Source organism: Pithys albifrons, chromosome 8 (assembly GCF_047495875.1).
Source record: "Pithys albifrons albifrons isolate INPA30051 chromosome 8, PitAlb_v1, whole genome shotgun sequence".
NCBI classification, from domain to species: Eukaryota; Metazoa; Chordata; class Aves; order Passeriformes; family Thamnophilidae; genus Pithys; species Pithys albifrons.
In genome coordinates, this window is record NC_092465.1 from 5,192,819 (window position 1) to 5,212,552 (window position 19,734).

General features: G+C 38.1%; 1 protein-coding gene across 1 annotated transcript in view; it reads left to right on the plus strand.

The window, feature by feature from the left end:
- The window catches only part of LRP1B (LDL receptor related protein 1B), a 312,472-nt gene that overhangs the window by 22,269 nt on the left and 270,469 nt on the right, over positions 1–19,734 (plus strand). Inside the window, exon 4 of the mRNA XM_071562122.1 lies at positions 7,386–7,548. Coding sequence (XP_071418223.1) covers positions 7,386–7,548 — 163 coding nt within the window. The remainder of the gene's footprint in view (positions 1–7,385; positions 7,549–19,734) is intronic.

Sequence of the window (19,734 nt, forward strand, 5' to 3'; positions counted from 1 at the left end):
TATGAGTGTTCTGTGAACAGAGGGATTCGTTAGAAGAGGAGGGGTGGGTGGGGGTGGGTGGGTGGGTGTTGTTGTTATTGTTCTGCAGATCCCAGGATTCCCAATGGGAGGGGAAAGTTTATCATTAAACCCGCATTTCTCTCTCCTTACCTGCTCAATATTCAACCTCAGTCAGTGTAGACTCACAGAATCACAGAATGGTTTGTGTTGAAAGAGACCTTAAAGATGTAACAAGCCTGTGTCATGGGCAGGGACCCCTTCCATTAGACCTGGTTGTGATCAGAGCTTCATCCGACCTGGCCTTGGACACTTGCACAGATGGGGCAGCCACAGCTTCTCTGGGCAACCTGTGCCAGTGTTTTACCACCCTCATTTTAAAAATCTTCTTCCTTATATCTGCATTTTGAGCTGAGCAGCAGATTTCCGTAGCGATCTGCTGCACTGCTGAAGAGTCCCCCAAACTGGTGTCTTGGCCATATCCTGTGCTTAGTGCTCAGACAGTAATTCATAGCTCTGAGGACTGACAGGGAGCTTGCAGGACAGGCTGTGGCATGGTCTTCATGATGTCCTTTGAAAGGTACAGAACTGCTAATTGTAAAAGCTCCTCAGTCTTCTGAAGTTCCAGGCCTTGGATCTTCTTGATGAGTTGGGTGCATCCAGAAGGATAAAAGTCTTTTAAACAGAATGAGAAACTTAAACAGAGTGAGACATATTCTATAGAGTAAATCATAGATTCATAGAATCATAGAATGGTTTGGATTGGAAGGCACCTTAAAGATCATCTTGTTCCAACCTCTCTGCCATGGGCAGAGACACCTTCTACTATCCCAGGCTGCTCCAAGCCCTGTCCATCCTGGCCTTGGACATTCCCAGGGATGGGGCAGCCACAGCGACCACAGCTTCTCTGGGACACCTGTGCCAGGGCCTGCCCAAAACCCAAATGTGTTCTCTTCTGTACCTGGTTGGAAGCCAAATGCCTGGATCTCTGAGAGCTTTGATACACAACATCTCTGAGAGACTCGCTGTCTTTGTGAGCTATCAGGATGCTTTCATTAAGTGTTCATAATATTTAGATTAGGTTCATATTTTTGAAACTGCTATTGTCTCAGTGTTCACATTTATAGGTTTTTAACACAATATCTCCTAATGTGCTGTGGGGTTGGAAGAAAGCCAATGATAGTTTTGTCTGTAGCCCAATTTGTTGAAACTTAAATCATTTTACTCAGCAAAGAAGAGGAAAAGCTTTCTTTTCTTTTGAGGAACTTGAAGTCTGGATGCTTTAAAGTGCTTATTTAAATTTAGTATGTTTTAGGTCCTGCATTATACTTTTAAGAAACAATATCTGAGAAGGCTGATTTAATTCAGAGGAATCAGATATTTGAGGATGAACCATTTGAAAAGGATGAATGGATATTTTTCATTTGATTTTTCATTTTTGAACATCTGCAATAATCACTCCGGACACAGCTGTTAAAAGTTTAGACACCAGTGTGTCTAACTTACTGAGTGGTGACATCTGTAATAAAAATCATAGTTTGTAAATGGCATTGCAGCCATAATTATATAATTGCTGTCAGCAGAAGGGACACAGAGAAATCTATGTCAGCTTCACTTTCACACGAGCCACAGTGTCAGTTTAAGGTTGTCTGGGCTGCTAATTAGGAACATTGCTGTCAGAAGGGAGGCACAGCAAAGGCAGTGCTGCTGCAGGAATTCACAGCCTGTCATTTAGGGGTGTTTTAACTACTATTTACCTCCTCCCACCATTCCTGGATGCTGGAGAAAGGAAAGACTTTCTGCTCCTTGTCCTGTTGTTCCTAGCATGGCTTTTTACTCATGTGAAGGCAAAAAGTCTATCATCTATTGCAGTTGTTCTCTGCAATAAAACATTTTTATTCCTTTATAAATGCATAATTTTATCTCTTTTTTTTTTCGTAAACAGATAGTAAATTAAACTAAATCTGGCTATCCCTGACACTACTATTATTTATCTATCTTATACAGTTCAAAGAGTCATCTACTAAAATCTCAGCTCTCAGTCAAAAAAATTAAAGCAGCTTTCTAATCATGGAGACATAAAATGGATATAGGAAGGAAAAAAAAAGAAACGCCGAAGATCGAGAAAACTTAAGGAAAGGCAAGATTTCTCAAACAACTTGTTCCATTTTTGCTTTTTTTTTTAATCTTTTTTTTATGATTTTGGCTTCCATTCAGAGAGATTAGATAGATAGATAGATAGATAGATAGATAGATAGATAGATAGATAGATAGATAGGTTTGGTTGGTTTTTCACTCAGCAGGAAGGAGGTTCTTCCCTAGACAAAATCCAGTGAAGGAACTCTTCCTCAGTCCAGGCTGGTTTACAAAATTGAGCCCCAGAGGCACTTACTTATCTCACCTCCCTTAAGCAAGCCCAGAATACAGCAGGAATTTCCTCAGTGGAAGTTTGGACATTGCACTCATTCAGAAGAGATATACAGATGGGTTATGGAAGAGAACATAGTCAAAATATTCAAAATCATTCTTCCTTTAAGATAATTTCTTGCAAAAGGAAAAGACCAAGCAATTTTTGTGAAAAATAAATATTATTTGTAAACTTTTTCACGTGTGTGTGTGTGTGTGTGTGTGTGTGTGTGTGTGTGTGTGTATTTATAAAGGTCATGTCTTGATAGGACAAAGGGGAATGGCCTTAAGATGAAGGAGGGCAGGTTTAGATTAGCTGTTAGGAAGAAACTCTTCCCTGTGAGGGTGGGCAGGCCCTGTCACAGGTGTCCCAGAGAAGCTGTGGCTGCCCTATCTCTGGAAGTGTCCAAGGCCAGGTTGGACAGGGCTTGGAGCAACCTGGGCAGGTAGAAGGTGTCCCTGCCCATGGTAGAGAGGTTGGAACGAGATGATCTTTAAGGTCCCTTCCAACTCAAACCATTCTAGGATTCTACGATAATAAATACAATATAACATATAGCATAACATGATATGATACAATATAATATTGTAATATAATATGATATAATTAACTCTGCTAAAAAAAAATAAAAAGAATGAAACATGGTTCTACTTTTTCATACTAACTTGTAATGAAGAGGTCACACCTTGAGTCTTGAGTAGATTTCCATGTCCCTGTATTCAGTCCTCCTTGCTTTAATGTCCAGAACTAGAAAAGGTTTAATGTATAAGGCAGTAGAAGCTCTTTTCCTTAAAATAGTGAGAGACTGTCTATCTCTTTCATTATTAATAAGAAGCATATGGAGAGTGCAATGAACATTTTTAATTTTAATTATATTTCATCCAATATCATTCCCCAGTTCACTCAGAAGTTTCTCAAAAAGACTCCAACAACTCCCATGAATTCCACTGAGTAGTTTTGCTTAGATCAGTTCTCACATTAAAAATAAAGAATGTTTATACTGAAACATAGAACTAGGAAAAGCTTATAAATTTTTGTTTCTAGCCTTTCTTCAACATCTGGGAAAAATGAAATCTGTTAACATAATGCTGATTTTAATAGACAGTGCATGTGCAGAATCCTGTTACAACAGTAATATAAATACAAGAACATGTCACTGCTTTTCCCTCACTTCTGACTTGTGCAAGTCTTGATTTGAAATGGAAATAAAAGCAGTAATTCATTCAGTACAAGATGTATGTTTGAAAATCAAAGTGAGAGAAGACAGTCATTCTCTATGGCTCTGATTTTCATAAAATGTGTTTTGGCCATAAGATATATATATTTCCAGTACCCTTTGAAGATTTAGTCACCCTCATATGAAATTGCTCTTTCCTCTAAAGGTTTAATAATATTTGTGTGTTTAAAAGAAATAGGAAAAGATTACTTCCAGCCACACTTTTGCTAGTGCCCACGGTCAACATAATGTCATTAACTAGAGTAGAATTTAAACTATATGATGTCTTAACTATTCTTTATGAAGTCCTTCAGAGGAAATCCTAGTTTTTAGAAAGTAATAAAGGAAGGATGATCACATTTGGCAGAAATGCTCCAAGGAAACTGTTATTAATATAGGAAAAAAACCTCAAAAATTTATAGAAGATTGCTCAGAATAAATATGTGTGTTTTCAAGGGGAAACATTTCCTTTTAGGTACTTCTGAAACCATGTGAATGAAAGAGAAAAAAGATTAATTACTTTAAAGATGTGAGTGGACTAGATACCTGTGCATAGTGGGGTTTATATATGAATTCAGAAATAGGCATGAAATTAATTCAGTAACTTTTTTGAGTGCAGGAAGTTATATATATTTAAAAAGTCCCCAGTGCAACCAAACCCTTATCTCTGTGGTATACAGCAAATGCAACGTGGGTGATAACTGGGGAGCCACTCCCAGCAGCTTCATCACAGCTGCCAGCAAAGCCATGCAGGTGGAAATGGGATTCCCGACACTCCTTATCTGCTGAGGGCATTTTTCACGTAGAGTAGAATTTGATGGGGAAGTGGATTTGGTCAATCCTTTAGAAACTTCTCCTGTGATAAAGTGGATGTGCCCAATGCACTGCAGAGGGCATGGGACAAAGAAGGCAAAACCCAAACCAGCTCCATGGTATCTAGAATACACAAGGGCCACTGTGGGCTCAGTGTCCAGCTTAATTACTAGAGGACAGTCATGTACTGCCCCAGAAGGTCTCTTTTTGAGAGAAGTGTTCTTTGCATAGTAAGGCATCTCTCTGAAGAAGTCTGTTCTTCTTCTTCAGAAAATTATTGAGAATTAATGTGTCACTATTTCTTGAAATTCCCTGCTTAAGTCTTGAAACACAGTGTGCTTTGGAATGAGCAGCTTTATAGGGAATGAGTTGTAATGAGCCCAAGTCTCTGAGACAGCCTGTGCTGCTGGGCCATCCATGCCCTTCCCAAAGGATCCTGCTGGGCCAGGGAAATGGGGTAAATAAGGGTTAAGAGGTACCAATGCTGTTTGACACAGAGGGTTTGGTGTGGTGTTGCTTTAGGATGTTTCACCTTTCCTGGATTGATGAGGAAGCCCAGTTTTAACTCTTAGATTCAAACAGTGATTCCTAATATGATCTTGAATTAATTATTCTGGTTTTCAATTTAAAAAACCAAAAAACCCCAACCTTGATTAGTGCAATTTCGTATAATATGTAAATGAATTACTAAGGAAGGAATAGAACAAACACTTCATAACTGTGACTATTGTTGTGTTAACAGATACAACAATCTGTGTTATGCCTTTCATGTCTATATCACATTTATCTAAAAATAAGTACTTTTCTCACATAGTAAGAAGAAAACAGTATCCTCCTCCAGCAGGCTGCTAATTCACCTTTCTCCCTTTCATCCACTTCCTGATGTACAGCAATCTTCTAGAGCTCCCATTGCAGGAATTTAATTACTAGTTTTATTTCTACAAATGTTTAAAACTGAATCCCTTTGGCACCTTCCTTTCTTTATAAATGATGTTTTCTGAAATGCTTCTATTACATAGAAGCTCATCTGTAATTTTCAAAACTCTCATTGAGCCATGAACTTTCCATTCCATCCAACTTCAGAAAAGGGTAAGTAGGCACATTGAAAATGCTTAAATTGTTACTGATTGTTGGAGGCATAGAGTTTTCTGCTGATGCTTTTAAAAGCACATCCTATGTTTTGTTTGGACAAGTAACAGAAAATCCCCAAATTTTCCCTGGTACTGTCTGAAATATGTCAGTGTTCCCTCATGTGTCCCAGTGCTCCTGACCTTGGCCTCCCTCTGGAGGTTGGACACTGGGCTAAATGGGGCATTGCTTTATTCTGGCTCAGCACATCTTCGTAATAAGAGCTATCAGAAGGGGAAAGGCATAATATTCCCTTGGAATGAAAAGGGAAATGAATGGTGGAAGAGCAAGAATGGAAGAGAGGAGAAACAGCAGTGAAGTGTGTAATGGGGTGGCTGAGGTGGAACACAGCTGATATTCCTGGGATTCCATTGAGTAAATCTTGTTTACCTGCACTTTGAAGGATGACACAAATCTCCATGTCTGGTTTAAGGATTTAGCAGGAACATGACTCCGAAGCCCTCAGTTATTGTCAAAACCTTAATGACTACAATTTTTGCACTATCAAGTTTACTTTATGTTCTCTAGTGCAGCGTGTTGTACTGTGGAAAACAAATCCAAAAATTCCACATCTGAGGGACGATAGAAAAACAGAAAACTGAAATTAAAAAATAGATAACAACCTACCCTGTGAAGTGACTGTTTATCACATCTGGTTTCTCTCATCATGACAGAATCTCAGCTTATGTTTGCAGGCTTTTGAAACAAATGTGGAGTATGTATATGTTTTCAAATTAAAAAAATCATGAATATTGAACATTGAAAACATTTAACAGGAAATGTATTAATTGAGTTATTCATAATTTAAGAATAACCAATTCTGTCTGACAGGGTAGTATAAATACAATACTGTTAACACAAATAGGAAGAAAAGAAATATTAGTTAAATGAAATTGATTGTTTTGTTCTTTACACTTATTTATATTTTTGCTTACTGTAACAGTATGACTGTGTATGGACAGGACAGTTATAAAAAGATACAGGATTTTTAAGGCATTTAAAAAAGATGGTTCCAAGATTCCACAAGGAAAAGAACTGACTGAAAGAGTTGTGGTTGGTGGGTGTGAAGCTGCCACAGTGCCCTGGGAAGGAAAACAACTGCACAGTTGTTAACAAATATCTCTATATAATCTTTATAATCACACAGACATTTACCTCAATGCTACTTAATGTGGTGGTTAAATCAATAATCTGGCAGCATCCAGATACCTCAGAACTACAAAAAAAAAGTAATTTAAATGAAAGTGAATTAATGAATGCATATGCATATCTACTCATACTTGTTTTTTTATTATTATTATTTCCATGAAGTATTTATGATCTGCTTTTAGTCCCCTTGAAATGTAACTAATAAACTCCCATAAGCTTTACCCATGCAGCATCCCCATGATATAACAGACACCCCAGAACTTCACCTTCAGAACTGGTGTGGCTTCAGAGCTGCCTCCCCCCTGCACTCTGCCACCATCACCATTCCAGACCCCTTTCACAGGTGCACCATCGTCAAGTGATGATGCTTCTGAATATGCCTAAAAAAAAAAAAGACAAACTCTAAAGTATTGAAGAGAACTCCAGACAAATGTGTATCTTTCATGCAGTTGAAGTTACAATCAGACTTCTGTGCTTAAAAAGAAAACATTCTCTCCAACCTCTATTTGTGTATTGAGAATTGGATTCATTGTAATATACCATCGAATGCCTGTAAAACAGCTGGAGCTCTTTAAGTGAGCAGAGCATCTGCTCTGCTGAGCAGCTGGCAGTGTTATTTGGATTGCAATTGCACTCCTGAGCTTCTTGTTCTTCCCTTTTTTTTCCTTTTGACAGATGTACAGCAGATAGCCCTGGACTGGCTCACGGGCAATCTGTACTTCGTGGATCACGTCAGTGACAGGATCTTCGTGTGCAGCCCAAACGGGTCTGTGTGTGTGACCCTCATCGAGCTGGACCTCACCAACCCCAAGGCCATCGCTGTGGATCCCACAGCAGGGTGAGTTACCTGCTGCAGCTTTTATTTTACATGATGCATGCTTGCCTGTCATACAGTTTCTGTCTTCTTCACATGTTTTAAAAACTGTTTATTCTTTGCTCTATGGAGCTACTTGCATAGTTGCTGTAATGAAACAATAACCTGTAATGAACTTGGAGCAAATAGTTAACAACATTTATTGCAATATTAATTGCTGCATGTGCCTTGCAACTTGTCAGAATGGAATCAACCCTGAAAAAAACCCAATTTTATCTCTTTTTATCATAAGATTTGCTTTTGCCTTTGCTTTTCAGTAAGTTGTGTTTCTAAGTCAAGTATGTGGAAAAGGAACTTTAAAGCATTTTTAAGCTGTATCCCTTCAGTTGCAGGAATATTGAAAATTGGTTTAACAAGTTTATTTACACAAAATAAGTGGAAGAATGTTTACCCTGCTTTAGAGGGTAAGCTATAATGGTAAAATTACATTTTATTTGCTGTTTCCTTTCCATGGAAAGATTTAACATCACTTGGGAATAAAACTTGCTTAAAATACAGGGTACTAAAAGTCTTCCATTCTATAACATCTACCAGCTGGGAAAGGTTTTCAAGTAAATGAAGTAAAAGCTTAACTAAATAGAAACAGGAATAAGAATAGGATAAAGTTAATTTAAAGACTAAATTTTGATGAGGCAAGGATTTTATCTTGGTTTTATTAGTCAGTAAGTAGTTTAGATTGAAATGCTTGGTGGAATATGTCCTAAGCTGCCATAAGCCTCTTCTCAGTAAATATAAAAATATTTACTGTAGAACAGCTTGTCATCCATATGTGGACTCTTGTCAGTCTTTATTTAAAGCCTGACCAAATATTAAGATGTATTATCACAATGCCTTAAATTCTGACAGGAACAGCTTGCATGTAAAGTTTACAAAGAACTTTGGTAATGTAATTCCCGAGTAGAGCTGTATTTCTCTCCGCAGCAGATGGTAAGCCTGACTTGATCTGACTGCAGAGTTGTTCTAAAAGAAAAAATAAAAATTCATGTAGAAATTGATTTCCTGCAAGTTCTGGTCTGAAAGAACTTGAAGCTTTCAAATTTGCCAACAGCAGCCTTTTTTTCTATACGTTTGCTGTAGATTCTTAGCTGGATTTAGGAGATGAATCCCAAGCTCGTCATTAGCTAATCTTGTCTGTCAGGGATGGAAGAATTGTGTGCAAGCCTTTGGTTCTGTCAGGAGGGTGGAACACAAAAGGAGAGACTGTTTTCCCTCAGTTCTTATCTACTGCCTACAAACCATTCTTAGACAGTCACCTTTTTCAGTGTCCTGTGTGAGAGGAGTAGTGTCTGTTTTAGGGGGTTGTAAGTTCTGCCCCACAGGAAAGGCCAGGAGTGATGATGTTGTTGTGCAGTGTGATTCTTCATAAGCAATATCATGGTTGAAACACTGGGAGGAAAATTTTCTCTCGTTTGCATGTATTTCATCAGTTATTTCATGACTGGTTTTATTGGCAGTTTTATTAAGTATCTGATGTATTCTGTTAATTGAATAACATACTGATAAGCTCCAACTTATATATTAATTCTGCTAGTTTTTGACTGGGTTTTGATACAGAATGCAAACAGATAATCAAAAAGCACTCTGACTATTTAAAAATGTTTTGATCTCTTTCTTTGGTCTTTCTGTTCCTTTTCCCCCCCCCTACTTTAGTTCTTTTTTTACTCTTTTGCTCCTCTCTTCTTTGGTCTTTTTCACATTCATAGTAGTTGATGCTTATCATGGTGTCAGAGTATTAGTGTGGCATTGCTGTCTGGGTAACTTGATGGGTTTATTTTATTTTATTTTAAAAAATAACAAAAACTATTGCAAAAAATATTGCAAGCTGAGCACTGAATGAGTGAGTTGCATGAAAGTGTGTGTGCAACAGCTTCCTAAGGAAGTGGTGTTTATAGGTTTTACCCATTTGGGTTTTTTTTTTGTTGTGTCTATGATAAAATAGTCCTGCTATTCTGGCATGTTCTTGTCTGTGCTGTTATGTATTTAGTTGTGTAGTGAACCAGAAATTCTGATTTTATTCATAAAAAACTAAAGAACTGGTGGAAAATTTCTTCATTCCAAATGATTTCCCTCACTGCACTCAAGAATATATTTTTGAAGTGTGGTTAGTTTTACCTCTCTCTGTGTGCAAGTTCTGTTAGATGTTTAGTGGTGATGGTTTTATATATACCTCTATGAGCTTACAATGGAATTCAGGCTACTAAGCTCCTTTCACATCATACAGTGAATGTAAGAACTTTTGTTATTCTTCTAAAACTGAACTTGAATTGAGAGAAGAAAGATTGTACTATACACACAGCTCTTGATGAAGCAAGTTTGTTGTGTGTTATTTTGGTAGGATTTTCTCACTTTTGCCAGTCTGAATTGTCTTTGAAGTTTTGTTTTTTCCAGACTAATCTAATGGTCTCCCTCCAGGCAAATACACCCATCCCTCAAAGAACTAATATCTTACCCAGTTAGAGTTTTGCAGAACTGGTACTCATCTGTTACATCACCTGATTTTCAGTTCAGTACAGTGTAAATACCAGGGCAAAGGATGCGTTTCCACTGCTCACTGTGAGCTCCTCAGAGCCCAGGCTTGGCAGTGAAACATGGATTGAAGGAAAAGCTGGAACAAGGTTAGCAGGAAATAAAGTGGCAATAGGAAGCAGAGAGGGAGAATAAATAGTTTTGCAATAATATATTATCTATCAAATGCCTTTGAAGTAAGATGTTTGGCTTCATATGTCTGCAGTTCATAGTTTTGATAAATTTTAATATGGGACTTGTTGTCTGCAGTGGTCAAGACACTGCAGCGATTACTTTTGCTGGGCCTTGAAATTGGTGTAGAATTGATGATGGTGCTTATGACTGTCAGATGAAACAAATATGAGCCGAGTTAGAAGGAGTTTATCTCTAGCTCAGGTCTTCAGTAGGTCTGCTGTACTCATGGATTCCAGCTAGTTTGGCAACCAGTGTGCGTATTCATGAGACTTTGATCACCGTGCATTGATGATAGGGAAGGTGACACATTTAAAACTCACAGGAGAATAGATCAGATTTAGATTCTCTCACAGCTCTGCCACAAGCAGCTAAATGTCTGCACACAAAACATTTTATTTTCTTTATGGCTCTGCATTTCCTTGTGTTTAATGGGAAGCACAAAATGCATGTTGTTCGAGCTATCTGATATTTGAATGCATTCAGGAACACTAGGAATTAATATTATGGAATTAACAGTTAACCGTGTACATCTACATATTTATCCTGTAAATATGTCCACTTAATTACCTCCACTGTTCAAGGGAAATCATTGCCTTCCACTGCACCACTACAGCAATGGAGAATGTATGGCAACATTTTCCAAAGGAAAAGTGCCTTGGAGTGGGGAGATACTGCAATTTCCTCCCAACAGGGGCACTTGAAGTGTTGAGACCTGATTGTACTGCTCAGACATTTAACATACATCCATGGAGTGATATAAATACTAGAGTGTCTTAATTTCTCTTCGTAGCCATTTTCTGGTTTCTGTGGGAATGCAGGAAATGGGAAAAGGCAGGAATAGTGGGTAGGGATGCAGCAGGTTCCAGAAATGTACAATTTGTACTGATGGCTCTGATGCTATTTGGGATGCTGATCATAATTTTCTCCTGTAGTTCACAGGCTTAAGGAAAAAGGTGAACTTTAAGGACATTTTGAAATGCACAGGGTATTGATCTAGCACCCACTTAAAAGCCTTCCAAACATAAGCAGATATGTGGATAAAGGGCACATAGGCTGGGATTACAAGGGGGATGTGCAGATCAAAACACATGTGCAGAAGGATGCATGGAGCGAGAAGGATGCATGGAGCAGTGTTGGAACAGTATTGGGAATGGGGAAATGGATTAGACACGTCCTACATGAACCTGTAGAGAATCGTCATAGAATCCCAGAATGGTCTGGGTTGGAAAAGACTTTAAAGACCATCTTGTTCCAATCCCCCTGCCATGGACAGGGACACCTTCCACTAGATCAGGTTGCTCCAAGCCCCATCCAACCTGATCTTGAACAATTCCAGGGATGGGGCAGTCACATCACCCTTACAGGGAAGATTTCCATCCTAACAGCTAATCTGCCCCTGCCCCTGGTCAGTTTGAAGCCATTTTACCTGTCACTTCTTGTCCGTGTCAAAATTCCACCTTTCCTGTAGCCCCTTCAGGCACTGGAAGGGACTCTAAGAACTTCCCAAAACCTTTTCTTCTTCAGGCTGAACACCCCCAACTGTCTCATCCTTTCTCTAGACTAGGGGTGCTCCAGCCCTTTGAGCATCTTCTTGGCTTCCTCTGGACTTGCTCCAGCAGCTCCACGTCTGTCTTGTGCTGAGGGCCCCAGAGCTGGACACAGCATTGCAGGGGAGGTCCCCCCAGAGCACAGGAGAGGGGCAGAACCACCTCCCTTGACCTTCTGGCCATGCTGCTTTTGACACAGCCCAGGTCACACTTGGCTTCCTGGGCTGTCAACACATGTTGCCAGGTCAGTATAAAAACAAGGTGTGTTGAGAGGGAGAAGAGGATGAGGAGGAGAAGAATTGGAGGGGAAGCCCAGTTAGAGGCTGAAGTCATTGAAACCTGTAACTACCATTTAAAAGTAACAAAGGGGAGAAAAGACTTACTGCTTCACAAAAGAGATTTGTAAAAGGAGCAAGCTCACATTTTAATACTGCAACAGTGTGTGTCATGTAAATATTTGAATAAATCTTTTAATCGGATTTTCCTTCTGCTCTGGTGTAGAAATAAAAAACCCACAAGCTCTGCTTTATTTCTGTCACACAACATTTGTAAATGCATACGAGAAGAGATTGTGATATGATGATGTTTGAAGAACAACAGCTATTAATGTGTCACGGTGTTTTGTAGCATTTCTTGGTAATGTTAATAAGTCAGGAAAAAACAACTGCACAACAGTGAAAAAAAATTATTCTGTTGCATTTTAAGTCTATAATAGCAATCGGTTGATACCTTTGTGATTCACAAAGAGGAACAAGGGAAATGGAGGGAGAATTAATAGCTTAAGTTTTCCACTTCATCATCTCAAAAATTTGTTCAGAGGAAAAAATACAAAAATATTATTCTGTTAACTCCTCTGTGAGTCTAAGGATTCAAAGCACTGATTTTTTTGTGGCTCAAGTCAAAGCTGCCATATGAAAACAACAATAATAATTAAAAATACATAATGATACTTTCGAAACACAGTAGGGAAATTTGCCTCAGTCTAAAATTTCAGAAAATAGGAGGAATCAAGGGGTAGGACAATATCTTGAAATGCAGCCTCAGCCTTTTCTGTAACAGTGGGGTTGAACAGCAGTTTCAAAATACCATATCCAGAGAGATCTAGGGGAAAAAAAATCATAGGAAACAGTTGTTTGTGCCTTATAAAGATTATTTTTTTTTTTAGTTTTAAATTTATTCTAATTCTGAAATAATTCTGGTAGAGGTAAGAGGAAGAAGTTGGGGGTTGGTCACGTCATCCAGAGCAATTAGCTGCTGTTGCAAATGGTCTTCCTCAAACTGTGTGTGATTATCCATGGGCTGTTTGCATTTATTGGACAGATCACAATGCAGTGTAAAGTCCACTGAGCAGTTTGAACTAAAAAAAAAACCAATGGAAGGGGAAAAGTTTACACATCACTGAATGAAAAGCTTTCCCCACTAGAGAACCATGTACAGGAGGTAGTGCCTGTGGTAGGCAAAAGCCATCCCAGAGATAAAAAACATCCCTTAATAAATTGAAGGTATAAATAGAAGGAGTTTGGGCCTGACAATTTAACTTATTTGTCATCATGGGAAAACGTGTAAGCCAGTAAGAGGTGTCCTACTTGCTGGGATCTCAGACAAAAGCATGGGAAAATCTCTGATGGAATGTTTGATGGGACAGAACCCACAGCCAACCCTGAAATCCTGTATTACAAAACCTGCAATAGCCAGGAAAAAGCAAGTCAGCTGGGGAGAGGATGGAGAGAGACCCTTCCAAATTCACTTTGCTGAAAGTAATTTTATTGTTCTTCTTTTCTGTACCTGTGTCTTTCAAAAAAAAAATCCAATTATAATTGTGCTATAGACACACTGAGTAGAGTTTGCATTCCCCTGATATTTGATTTGAGTCAGTCTGGTATAAGGTACCTGGAGGAGCAAGGAAACCCCCGTGCCCAAGGGCTTGCTGTGGTGGACAGAGAGAAACAAAAGAGTCTTCAGCCTGACCTGGCAGAATGCCCTGACAGTGTGAGAACTGGCAATTGGATTTTGAGTGATTTCTTGGACAAGGAAAAAGGAGAAAAAGTCAAGGAATTCTGTATCAGTGAGGTGATGGAGTTTGCTACAAGGGAGGAAGAGTAGAACTTCAAAAAGCAGGGGAGGTCAAACCAGTGTATATTTTTCTTTATTTGCTTCATTGTTATTTGGACAGGGGAGTCTTTCAGGATAAAAATAAAACATCTGCACTTATTGTCTGCTGCCTGTTTTATTCTCTCTTTACTCTCTTGTCTCAGAGTTTTATAGCAGCCACCAGGCTTGGGAGAGATCTCTGAGTCTTAAAACTTTAGGTTTTTTCTCTCTCAGATTAGTCACCAGTTTCTGCTGATCAAAGAGGAGAGTTATGATCATTAAAGCTCACTTTTAAACAGCAAAATCATTAGTATTTTAATAACATGCCATTATTAAAAGAGCTCAGCTCCTTTTTCTGTTGAAAGATTTTCAAAGAGCTGTAAGATACATATGACCCACTCTTGTAGCAAGTTTTAAAGATGACCTGAAAAATAATCCTCTTCATTAAAAATAAAAAAGAAAAAAACCACCAAAAAACCCCCAAAAACTTTGTAGTAACTAATCATAATATGAAAGTTTTCATTAAGAATTCAGATTTAGTTGCTCATCCTCCCCCTCCACAACCTCTTTCAGGCTGTGAACAGTTGGAGATGGTATAATAGTGGAGCCAAAATAAGATGAGAGAAGAAAAGATACTTAATCAGACAAAAAAAAATTAAAATGATGTTTGACTTTGTTATTATCCCTTTAGCTCAAATGCTTGTGAAACATTTATGGCTAAAGATTTTTTGACTGATCTCAAGTTTTAAAAAAAACTTCTGTGCTCTTCCATCTTTTAATAGTTACAGCTAAACTGAGGCATGAAACTCTGCCACCTTTACATTTCCCCTGGATCCCATCTCCTCTGGAACTTCTGTTCTAGGAAACCTTGTGGCTGCTGCTATTGATAAGGAAAAGGAACAAGGGGTAATGTCATCTGCTCCCTTTCCCAAAATAAGATGATATGAGTTTGCATTCAGGTGCAAACAGAAAGTAGAGGAAATAATGGTTCTTTTCTTCAGGAAACTAAAAAATAAATAAGTAAAATTTTATTTATGAACATGGAAAGATATGAGCTTGTATGAAAAAGTCAGGTAGTTCAGCTGAAAATTATTCAGAGTCACTGATACAACTGAAGGAATCAAAATATCAAGCATGTGACATAACTGCAGTAAAAGGGAACTAATTAACTGTGCCAGGTTATTGGTTTGGATCAAAGTAACAATTATAATCAAAACAGTAAAATTAGAACAAACTTGAACAGGTTTGGTACATGCATATCCTCAAGTAATTATGTGAGTGCATTTGCTATTGTGTATGCCTTTTTATTAATCAAATATTACAGAAATTAGTAATTGATGGCTATAATTAATAGTCAATTTTCTGTATATACTTGAAGATTGACTATTTGGTGTCCAAAACAAGTTGCATTCAAAGAAAAAGCAGGTATTAACAGCAGCAATAAACTGTGAGTGATAAAGGATGCATTTTTCCAGTGCCCATAACCCTTGGAAAGAGCTGGCACAGTGAACACTGGCAGTGCCATTGGAATAGTTCTGAGGGCTGGTATCACCCTGTTGGTGAAGGAAATGGGCTTGGTATTCTGCCTGGGATGGAAGTCTTAAGTTCCTTTTTTTTTTTTAAATAACTGAGATGTCCAGGAAAAGGTACATGATTTAAATCACCCTAGCAGTGATTTTCTTCAAGATGGAAGCAATTAAGCCAGGGAGAATTGAGGCCACTTGGATTCTGAATGAGAATATAAATTGGAGTTTAAGTCTCCATAGTGCATGGACATTATGTTCATGTCCAGCTGAAGTCTTCTTTTATTTTTTTTTCTTTTATTACCTGATTGTCTTATTATCTAACAAGCTTCTGTAAGGTCATTTATGTTGAGGACAAGTGAATAAGGGTAGAAATGAAATTATAGCTTTTTAGGACCCATCTTTTTTTAAGATGTATTATTCTGGACTGAAAAATGTGTGTATGTATATATAGATATTGAGAGAGAATTTAAGTTTTCTCTAAAGTGAACAAAATGCAAACAGTAACAAAAAGTTCATGTTTAACACAGTCAGTGTATTATGATGTTACAAAGTTTTCCAAATTTTTTTTTCTAATGATGCCCAAATATTTCTTGTGGAGTTTTTTAATCAGTCTTTCTATTGTAGCAGTACAAAATTTGTAAACCACAGATTTTCTAATAAGCTGCTGTTGTGCCATTCTTTTTTTTTTTCCCCATTTTCTTCTTCTCTGAAGATAAATCATCACCTGTGTATATGCCATCTTTGAAGTATAAAAACATTGAATACCCTGAGTTGAAAGGCACCCACAAGGATCACTGAGTTCATTGCCCTTGTTCTGGGTTAACCAGAACCACCCAATAACAGTAGTGTAACAGTAGTGATGAGAACTATTCAATTAATTCATCAGTATCATCCTGATGAGAGCTGCTCTTCTCTCAGGGCTGGTTACAAGGATAATCAGGTTTTAATTCTGATTTTCCAAGTTTTGTTTTCCTGAGGTTTCTTGCATGTCACTGCCCCTGTTGATGTGCTCAGTAGTGTGAACATCCCTGGCTGGAGCTCAGCTGCAGTGGGACCCCTTTTGGTGGAATACAGAGAACATTTGGAGGAAATCTGGAGTTAAGATTAAATAAAAGACCTTTAGAAAAAAGCCCCATGGCCTGTGTAAAACTTGCAAGAACCACATAATCTAATTTAAAAGGGAGAACACTGAGAAAATTCATATTATTCTCTAGAAAAGACTGATGAAGTAGAAAGCTGGTTTATTATTCTTTTTTATTTATAGAAAGGACAGGAAAAAATATCAGAGGCTGATAAATACAGGAAAAATTTACAAGGCTGAGGAGATATTAGAATATAAATCACTCAAGAGTTGGCATCTGTGTCATTGGGACTCTTGCAAGGATGTTGTAGCCCTGTGATACACCCCCTCAGTAAGGGAATATGTGCACAGGTCTATAAGCTAATAATGGCAAAGAATGGGATGCTAGAAGAATAAATATGAATCAATCTGTTTGCTAACATTTCAGTGGTGCTATTTAAAAAGTATGTCTGAAACATTGCCAAAGGGACAGTTTGGGTTTTGCATTTGAAGGAATTTGAGAGATTTTAAGGAAAATGGGTCAAAAATAAGTTGGGGGGAGTTCTTGTTGTTTGGCTGCATCCTTGCCTTTTAGGAATTGCTTCCATTTTAACTGAGATTGTGATTGAATTGGAAGTTTACAAGTGGTATTTTGGTTTACATCCATAAAGCAGCAGGAGCAGCTTTCTCAGGTGGTGGTTGAGAAGGCAAATTACTGCCCTGGGTGGGAGGTTATGGACACTGAGGGTGATGAGCAGCTTTTCTTTAAGGATGAATGTTTCCAAGTTACTGCCAAAATGTCTTTCTTGTCTGATCAGTCATGTGGCTGTTAAATAAAGTGCCTGAAGTTATCTATTGAAACACAAAACTGTGTCAACACACAGTGGAAGGAGAATCAATTTCTTCTTTCCCATATTGAAAACTGCAGCCAAAGTGCTAAAAGTGGGGGAGCACTGCCCTCCTTCAGCTTTTGAAATAAGATATTCTATAGTAGGAACTTTTTTACTTTATGTTTGCTCATTGCCAGTTAACTTGAACCAGTTGATTCATTTTCAGAGATAACACACACACACACACAAAAAAAAAAAAACAAAAAAACAAAACAAAAAAACTTGGTCCAAGAATCCATTTGGCCTCAGTCTTCGTGTTTGTAAGGAACAGAATTAAGGAGTTTGGATGGTGTCCAGGCTGGCACTTAAAAAAAACCAAACCCATGTTTACCTTCAATTAATGGGCAATTAGCTCACTGAAGATACAAACTTTTAGCATAAAGAAGTCTAGAAAAAGGCCATCATGGAAAAAAAATGTCCTTGTTGGCTCTGCTTCAGCTTGGTTTAGATCATTTTTATTCATTAGGATTTGACAGCAAATCTACAACCCCCAAGCCAAAATACCCAGGGATTTATATTTAACAGATTTTAAATGAGAACACTGTATTAATAGTAGGTTATTTGAAACTCGCTGCCTTTTTTAGCCTCTGAAAAAACAACCATTTACAGTCTTTCAGTTTTGTAAGTTTTACAAACAGAGTTTTGCTTACAGAAGTCTCCAGACAGAGGAATTGCACAGCACCACCTCTTGGCTGATCTCCTCCAGCAGAATGGAAATACTCAGAACTTTCTGCTGGCACAGCTCCTCTGGCTGAGCATGAGGAGAGGAGAACAAGCAAATTGCATTCCCAACAGGGATTACACTGACTGCAAGAGAAATGCAAACCTCTCACCAAAATATTGAAATTGGAACAGAAATTTGTTGATTGCACCAAGCCAAGCTCTTGTTTGCGTTCTTGAGTGTTTGACATGGTTTACTCATGTGAAAATGTTACATCTTCTGCAGATTCATGGATTTGTTTGGGTTTTGTATATGACTCTCCCTGTTAAATGGCTGGTTATTTGTCACAAAGACCTTTCAGAATGTAGTATTTTAGTAGATCATAATACCTTCGCATATGAACCTCTCGTTTCAAAAATTGATATATTTGCAAAAGTGAAATCTTAATATTGGATTTTAAATGCATGGCAGATTTATTTTGGAAGATTGGAATGGCCACAGGTCATGCCCAGCTCAGGTATTATCTGAGACTGTTCCGGTGTTTAAGTGAGGCCACTTATGTAGTGTGTGTGTCTGTGTATGATGTTCTTATCAAATACCTGTGCCCTGCCAGTCACTCCTCTTACTGTGCTCACTGGCACATTTTAGACCACGGTGACTTTCAGGCTTAATGACTCCTTATTTTTCTTACCTATGTTTGGTAGGAAGAACATGAATGAAATTGTTTTTATAGGGAAAGAAAACTGAATTCTAGTTGTTATTTTGTCCAAGATTTTAGGAGAGGATTCCTGTCCATTGCTGGTGACTTGCTTTACCCAAATGTTCTACAATACATTACTGTTTGTGTATTTTATAATAGCCAGCATGAACCACCTGTGGCCTCACCCAGAAGGCTTGGCTGTGTTTGACTGTGTGTGGTTTGAAATGAGATTTTTAACAAATAATATCTCAGTGTCAAAGGCAGAATCAGGCTGTGCAGTATCAGGCTTAAGCTGAGCAGTCATAATTACTGGGTAGGCTTGAAATTCCGGGATTAGATTCTGTGGAACATCCCTTCATTTAAGCTTGGGAGGATTTTGTGAGGAAAAGTTCATTATTACCTGGGAAGGGGAAGGAGACAGAGGTGTGAACACTGATAAGTGTTTGGAAAGGAGCAGAAATGAGCTCAGAAATGAGCAGCTTTGCATTCAGAGCAGGGTTTGAACAAAACATCTCTGTCAAAGGGCATGAGGCAGCATATTATGTAAGAAAGCAATAGTGGCTCTTCAGGGCACAAGGCAGGGGGTTTGAAATAATAATAATCATGGATGTAATCAAAGAATTTTGACTGCTTGTCCTTGGATAATTGGAGACAACACAGGAATCACAATATTTGCTAACATTTGAATGCTTGAATCTGTGCTTGGAATGTTTTTGATGCATGTTTTTATTTTGTTCTTACTTATCTCAGAGTAAGGAAAGAAATGACATAAATCCAGACCTGTTCTACCTTTTCATGTTTATAGTGAAAAAGAGTTGAGATATTACTTAGAGGTTAAAGGGTTGCCTATTTTATCACATTGTTTGAAGGCAGAACAAACTGCCTTGAGCCTTCCTAAAGGAGGTTTTGTCTAACAATTTAATTCATAATGCTCTGAGAGGAGATTATGTGAAGCTGTGTGTTCCTCACATTTTA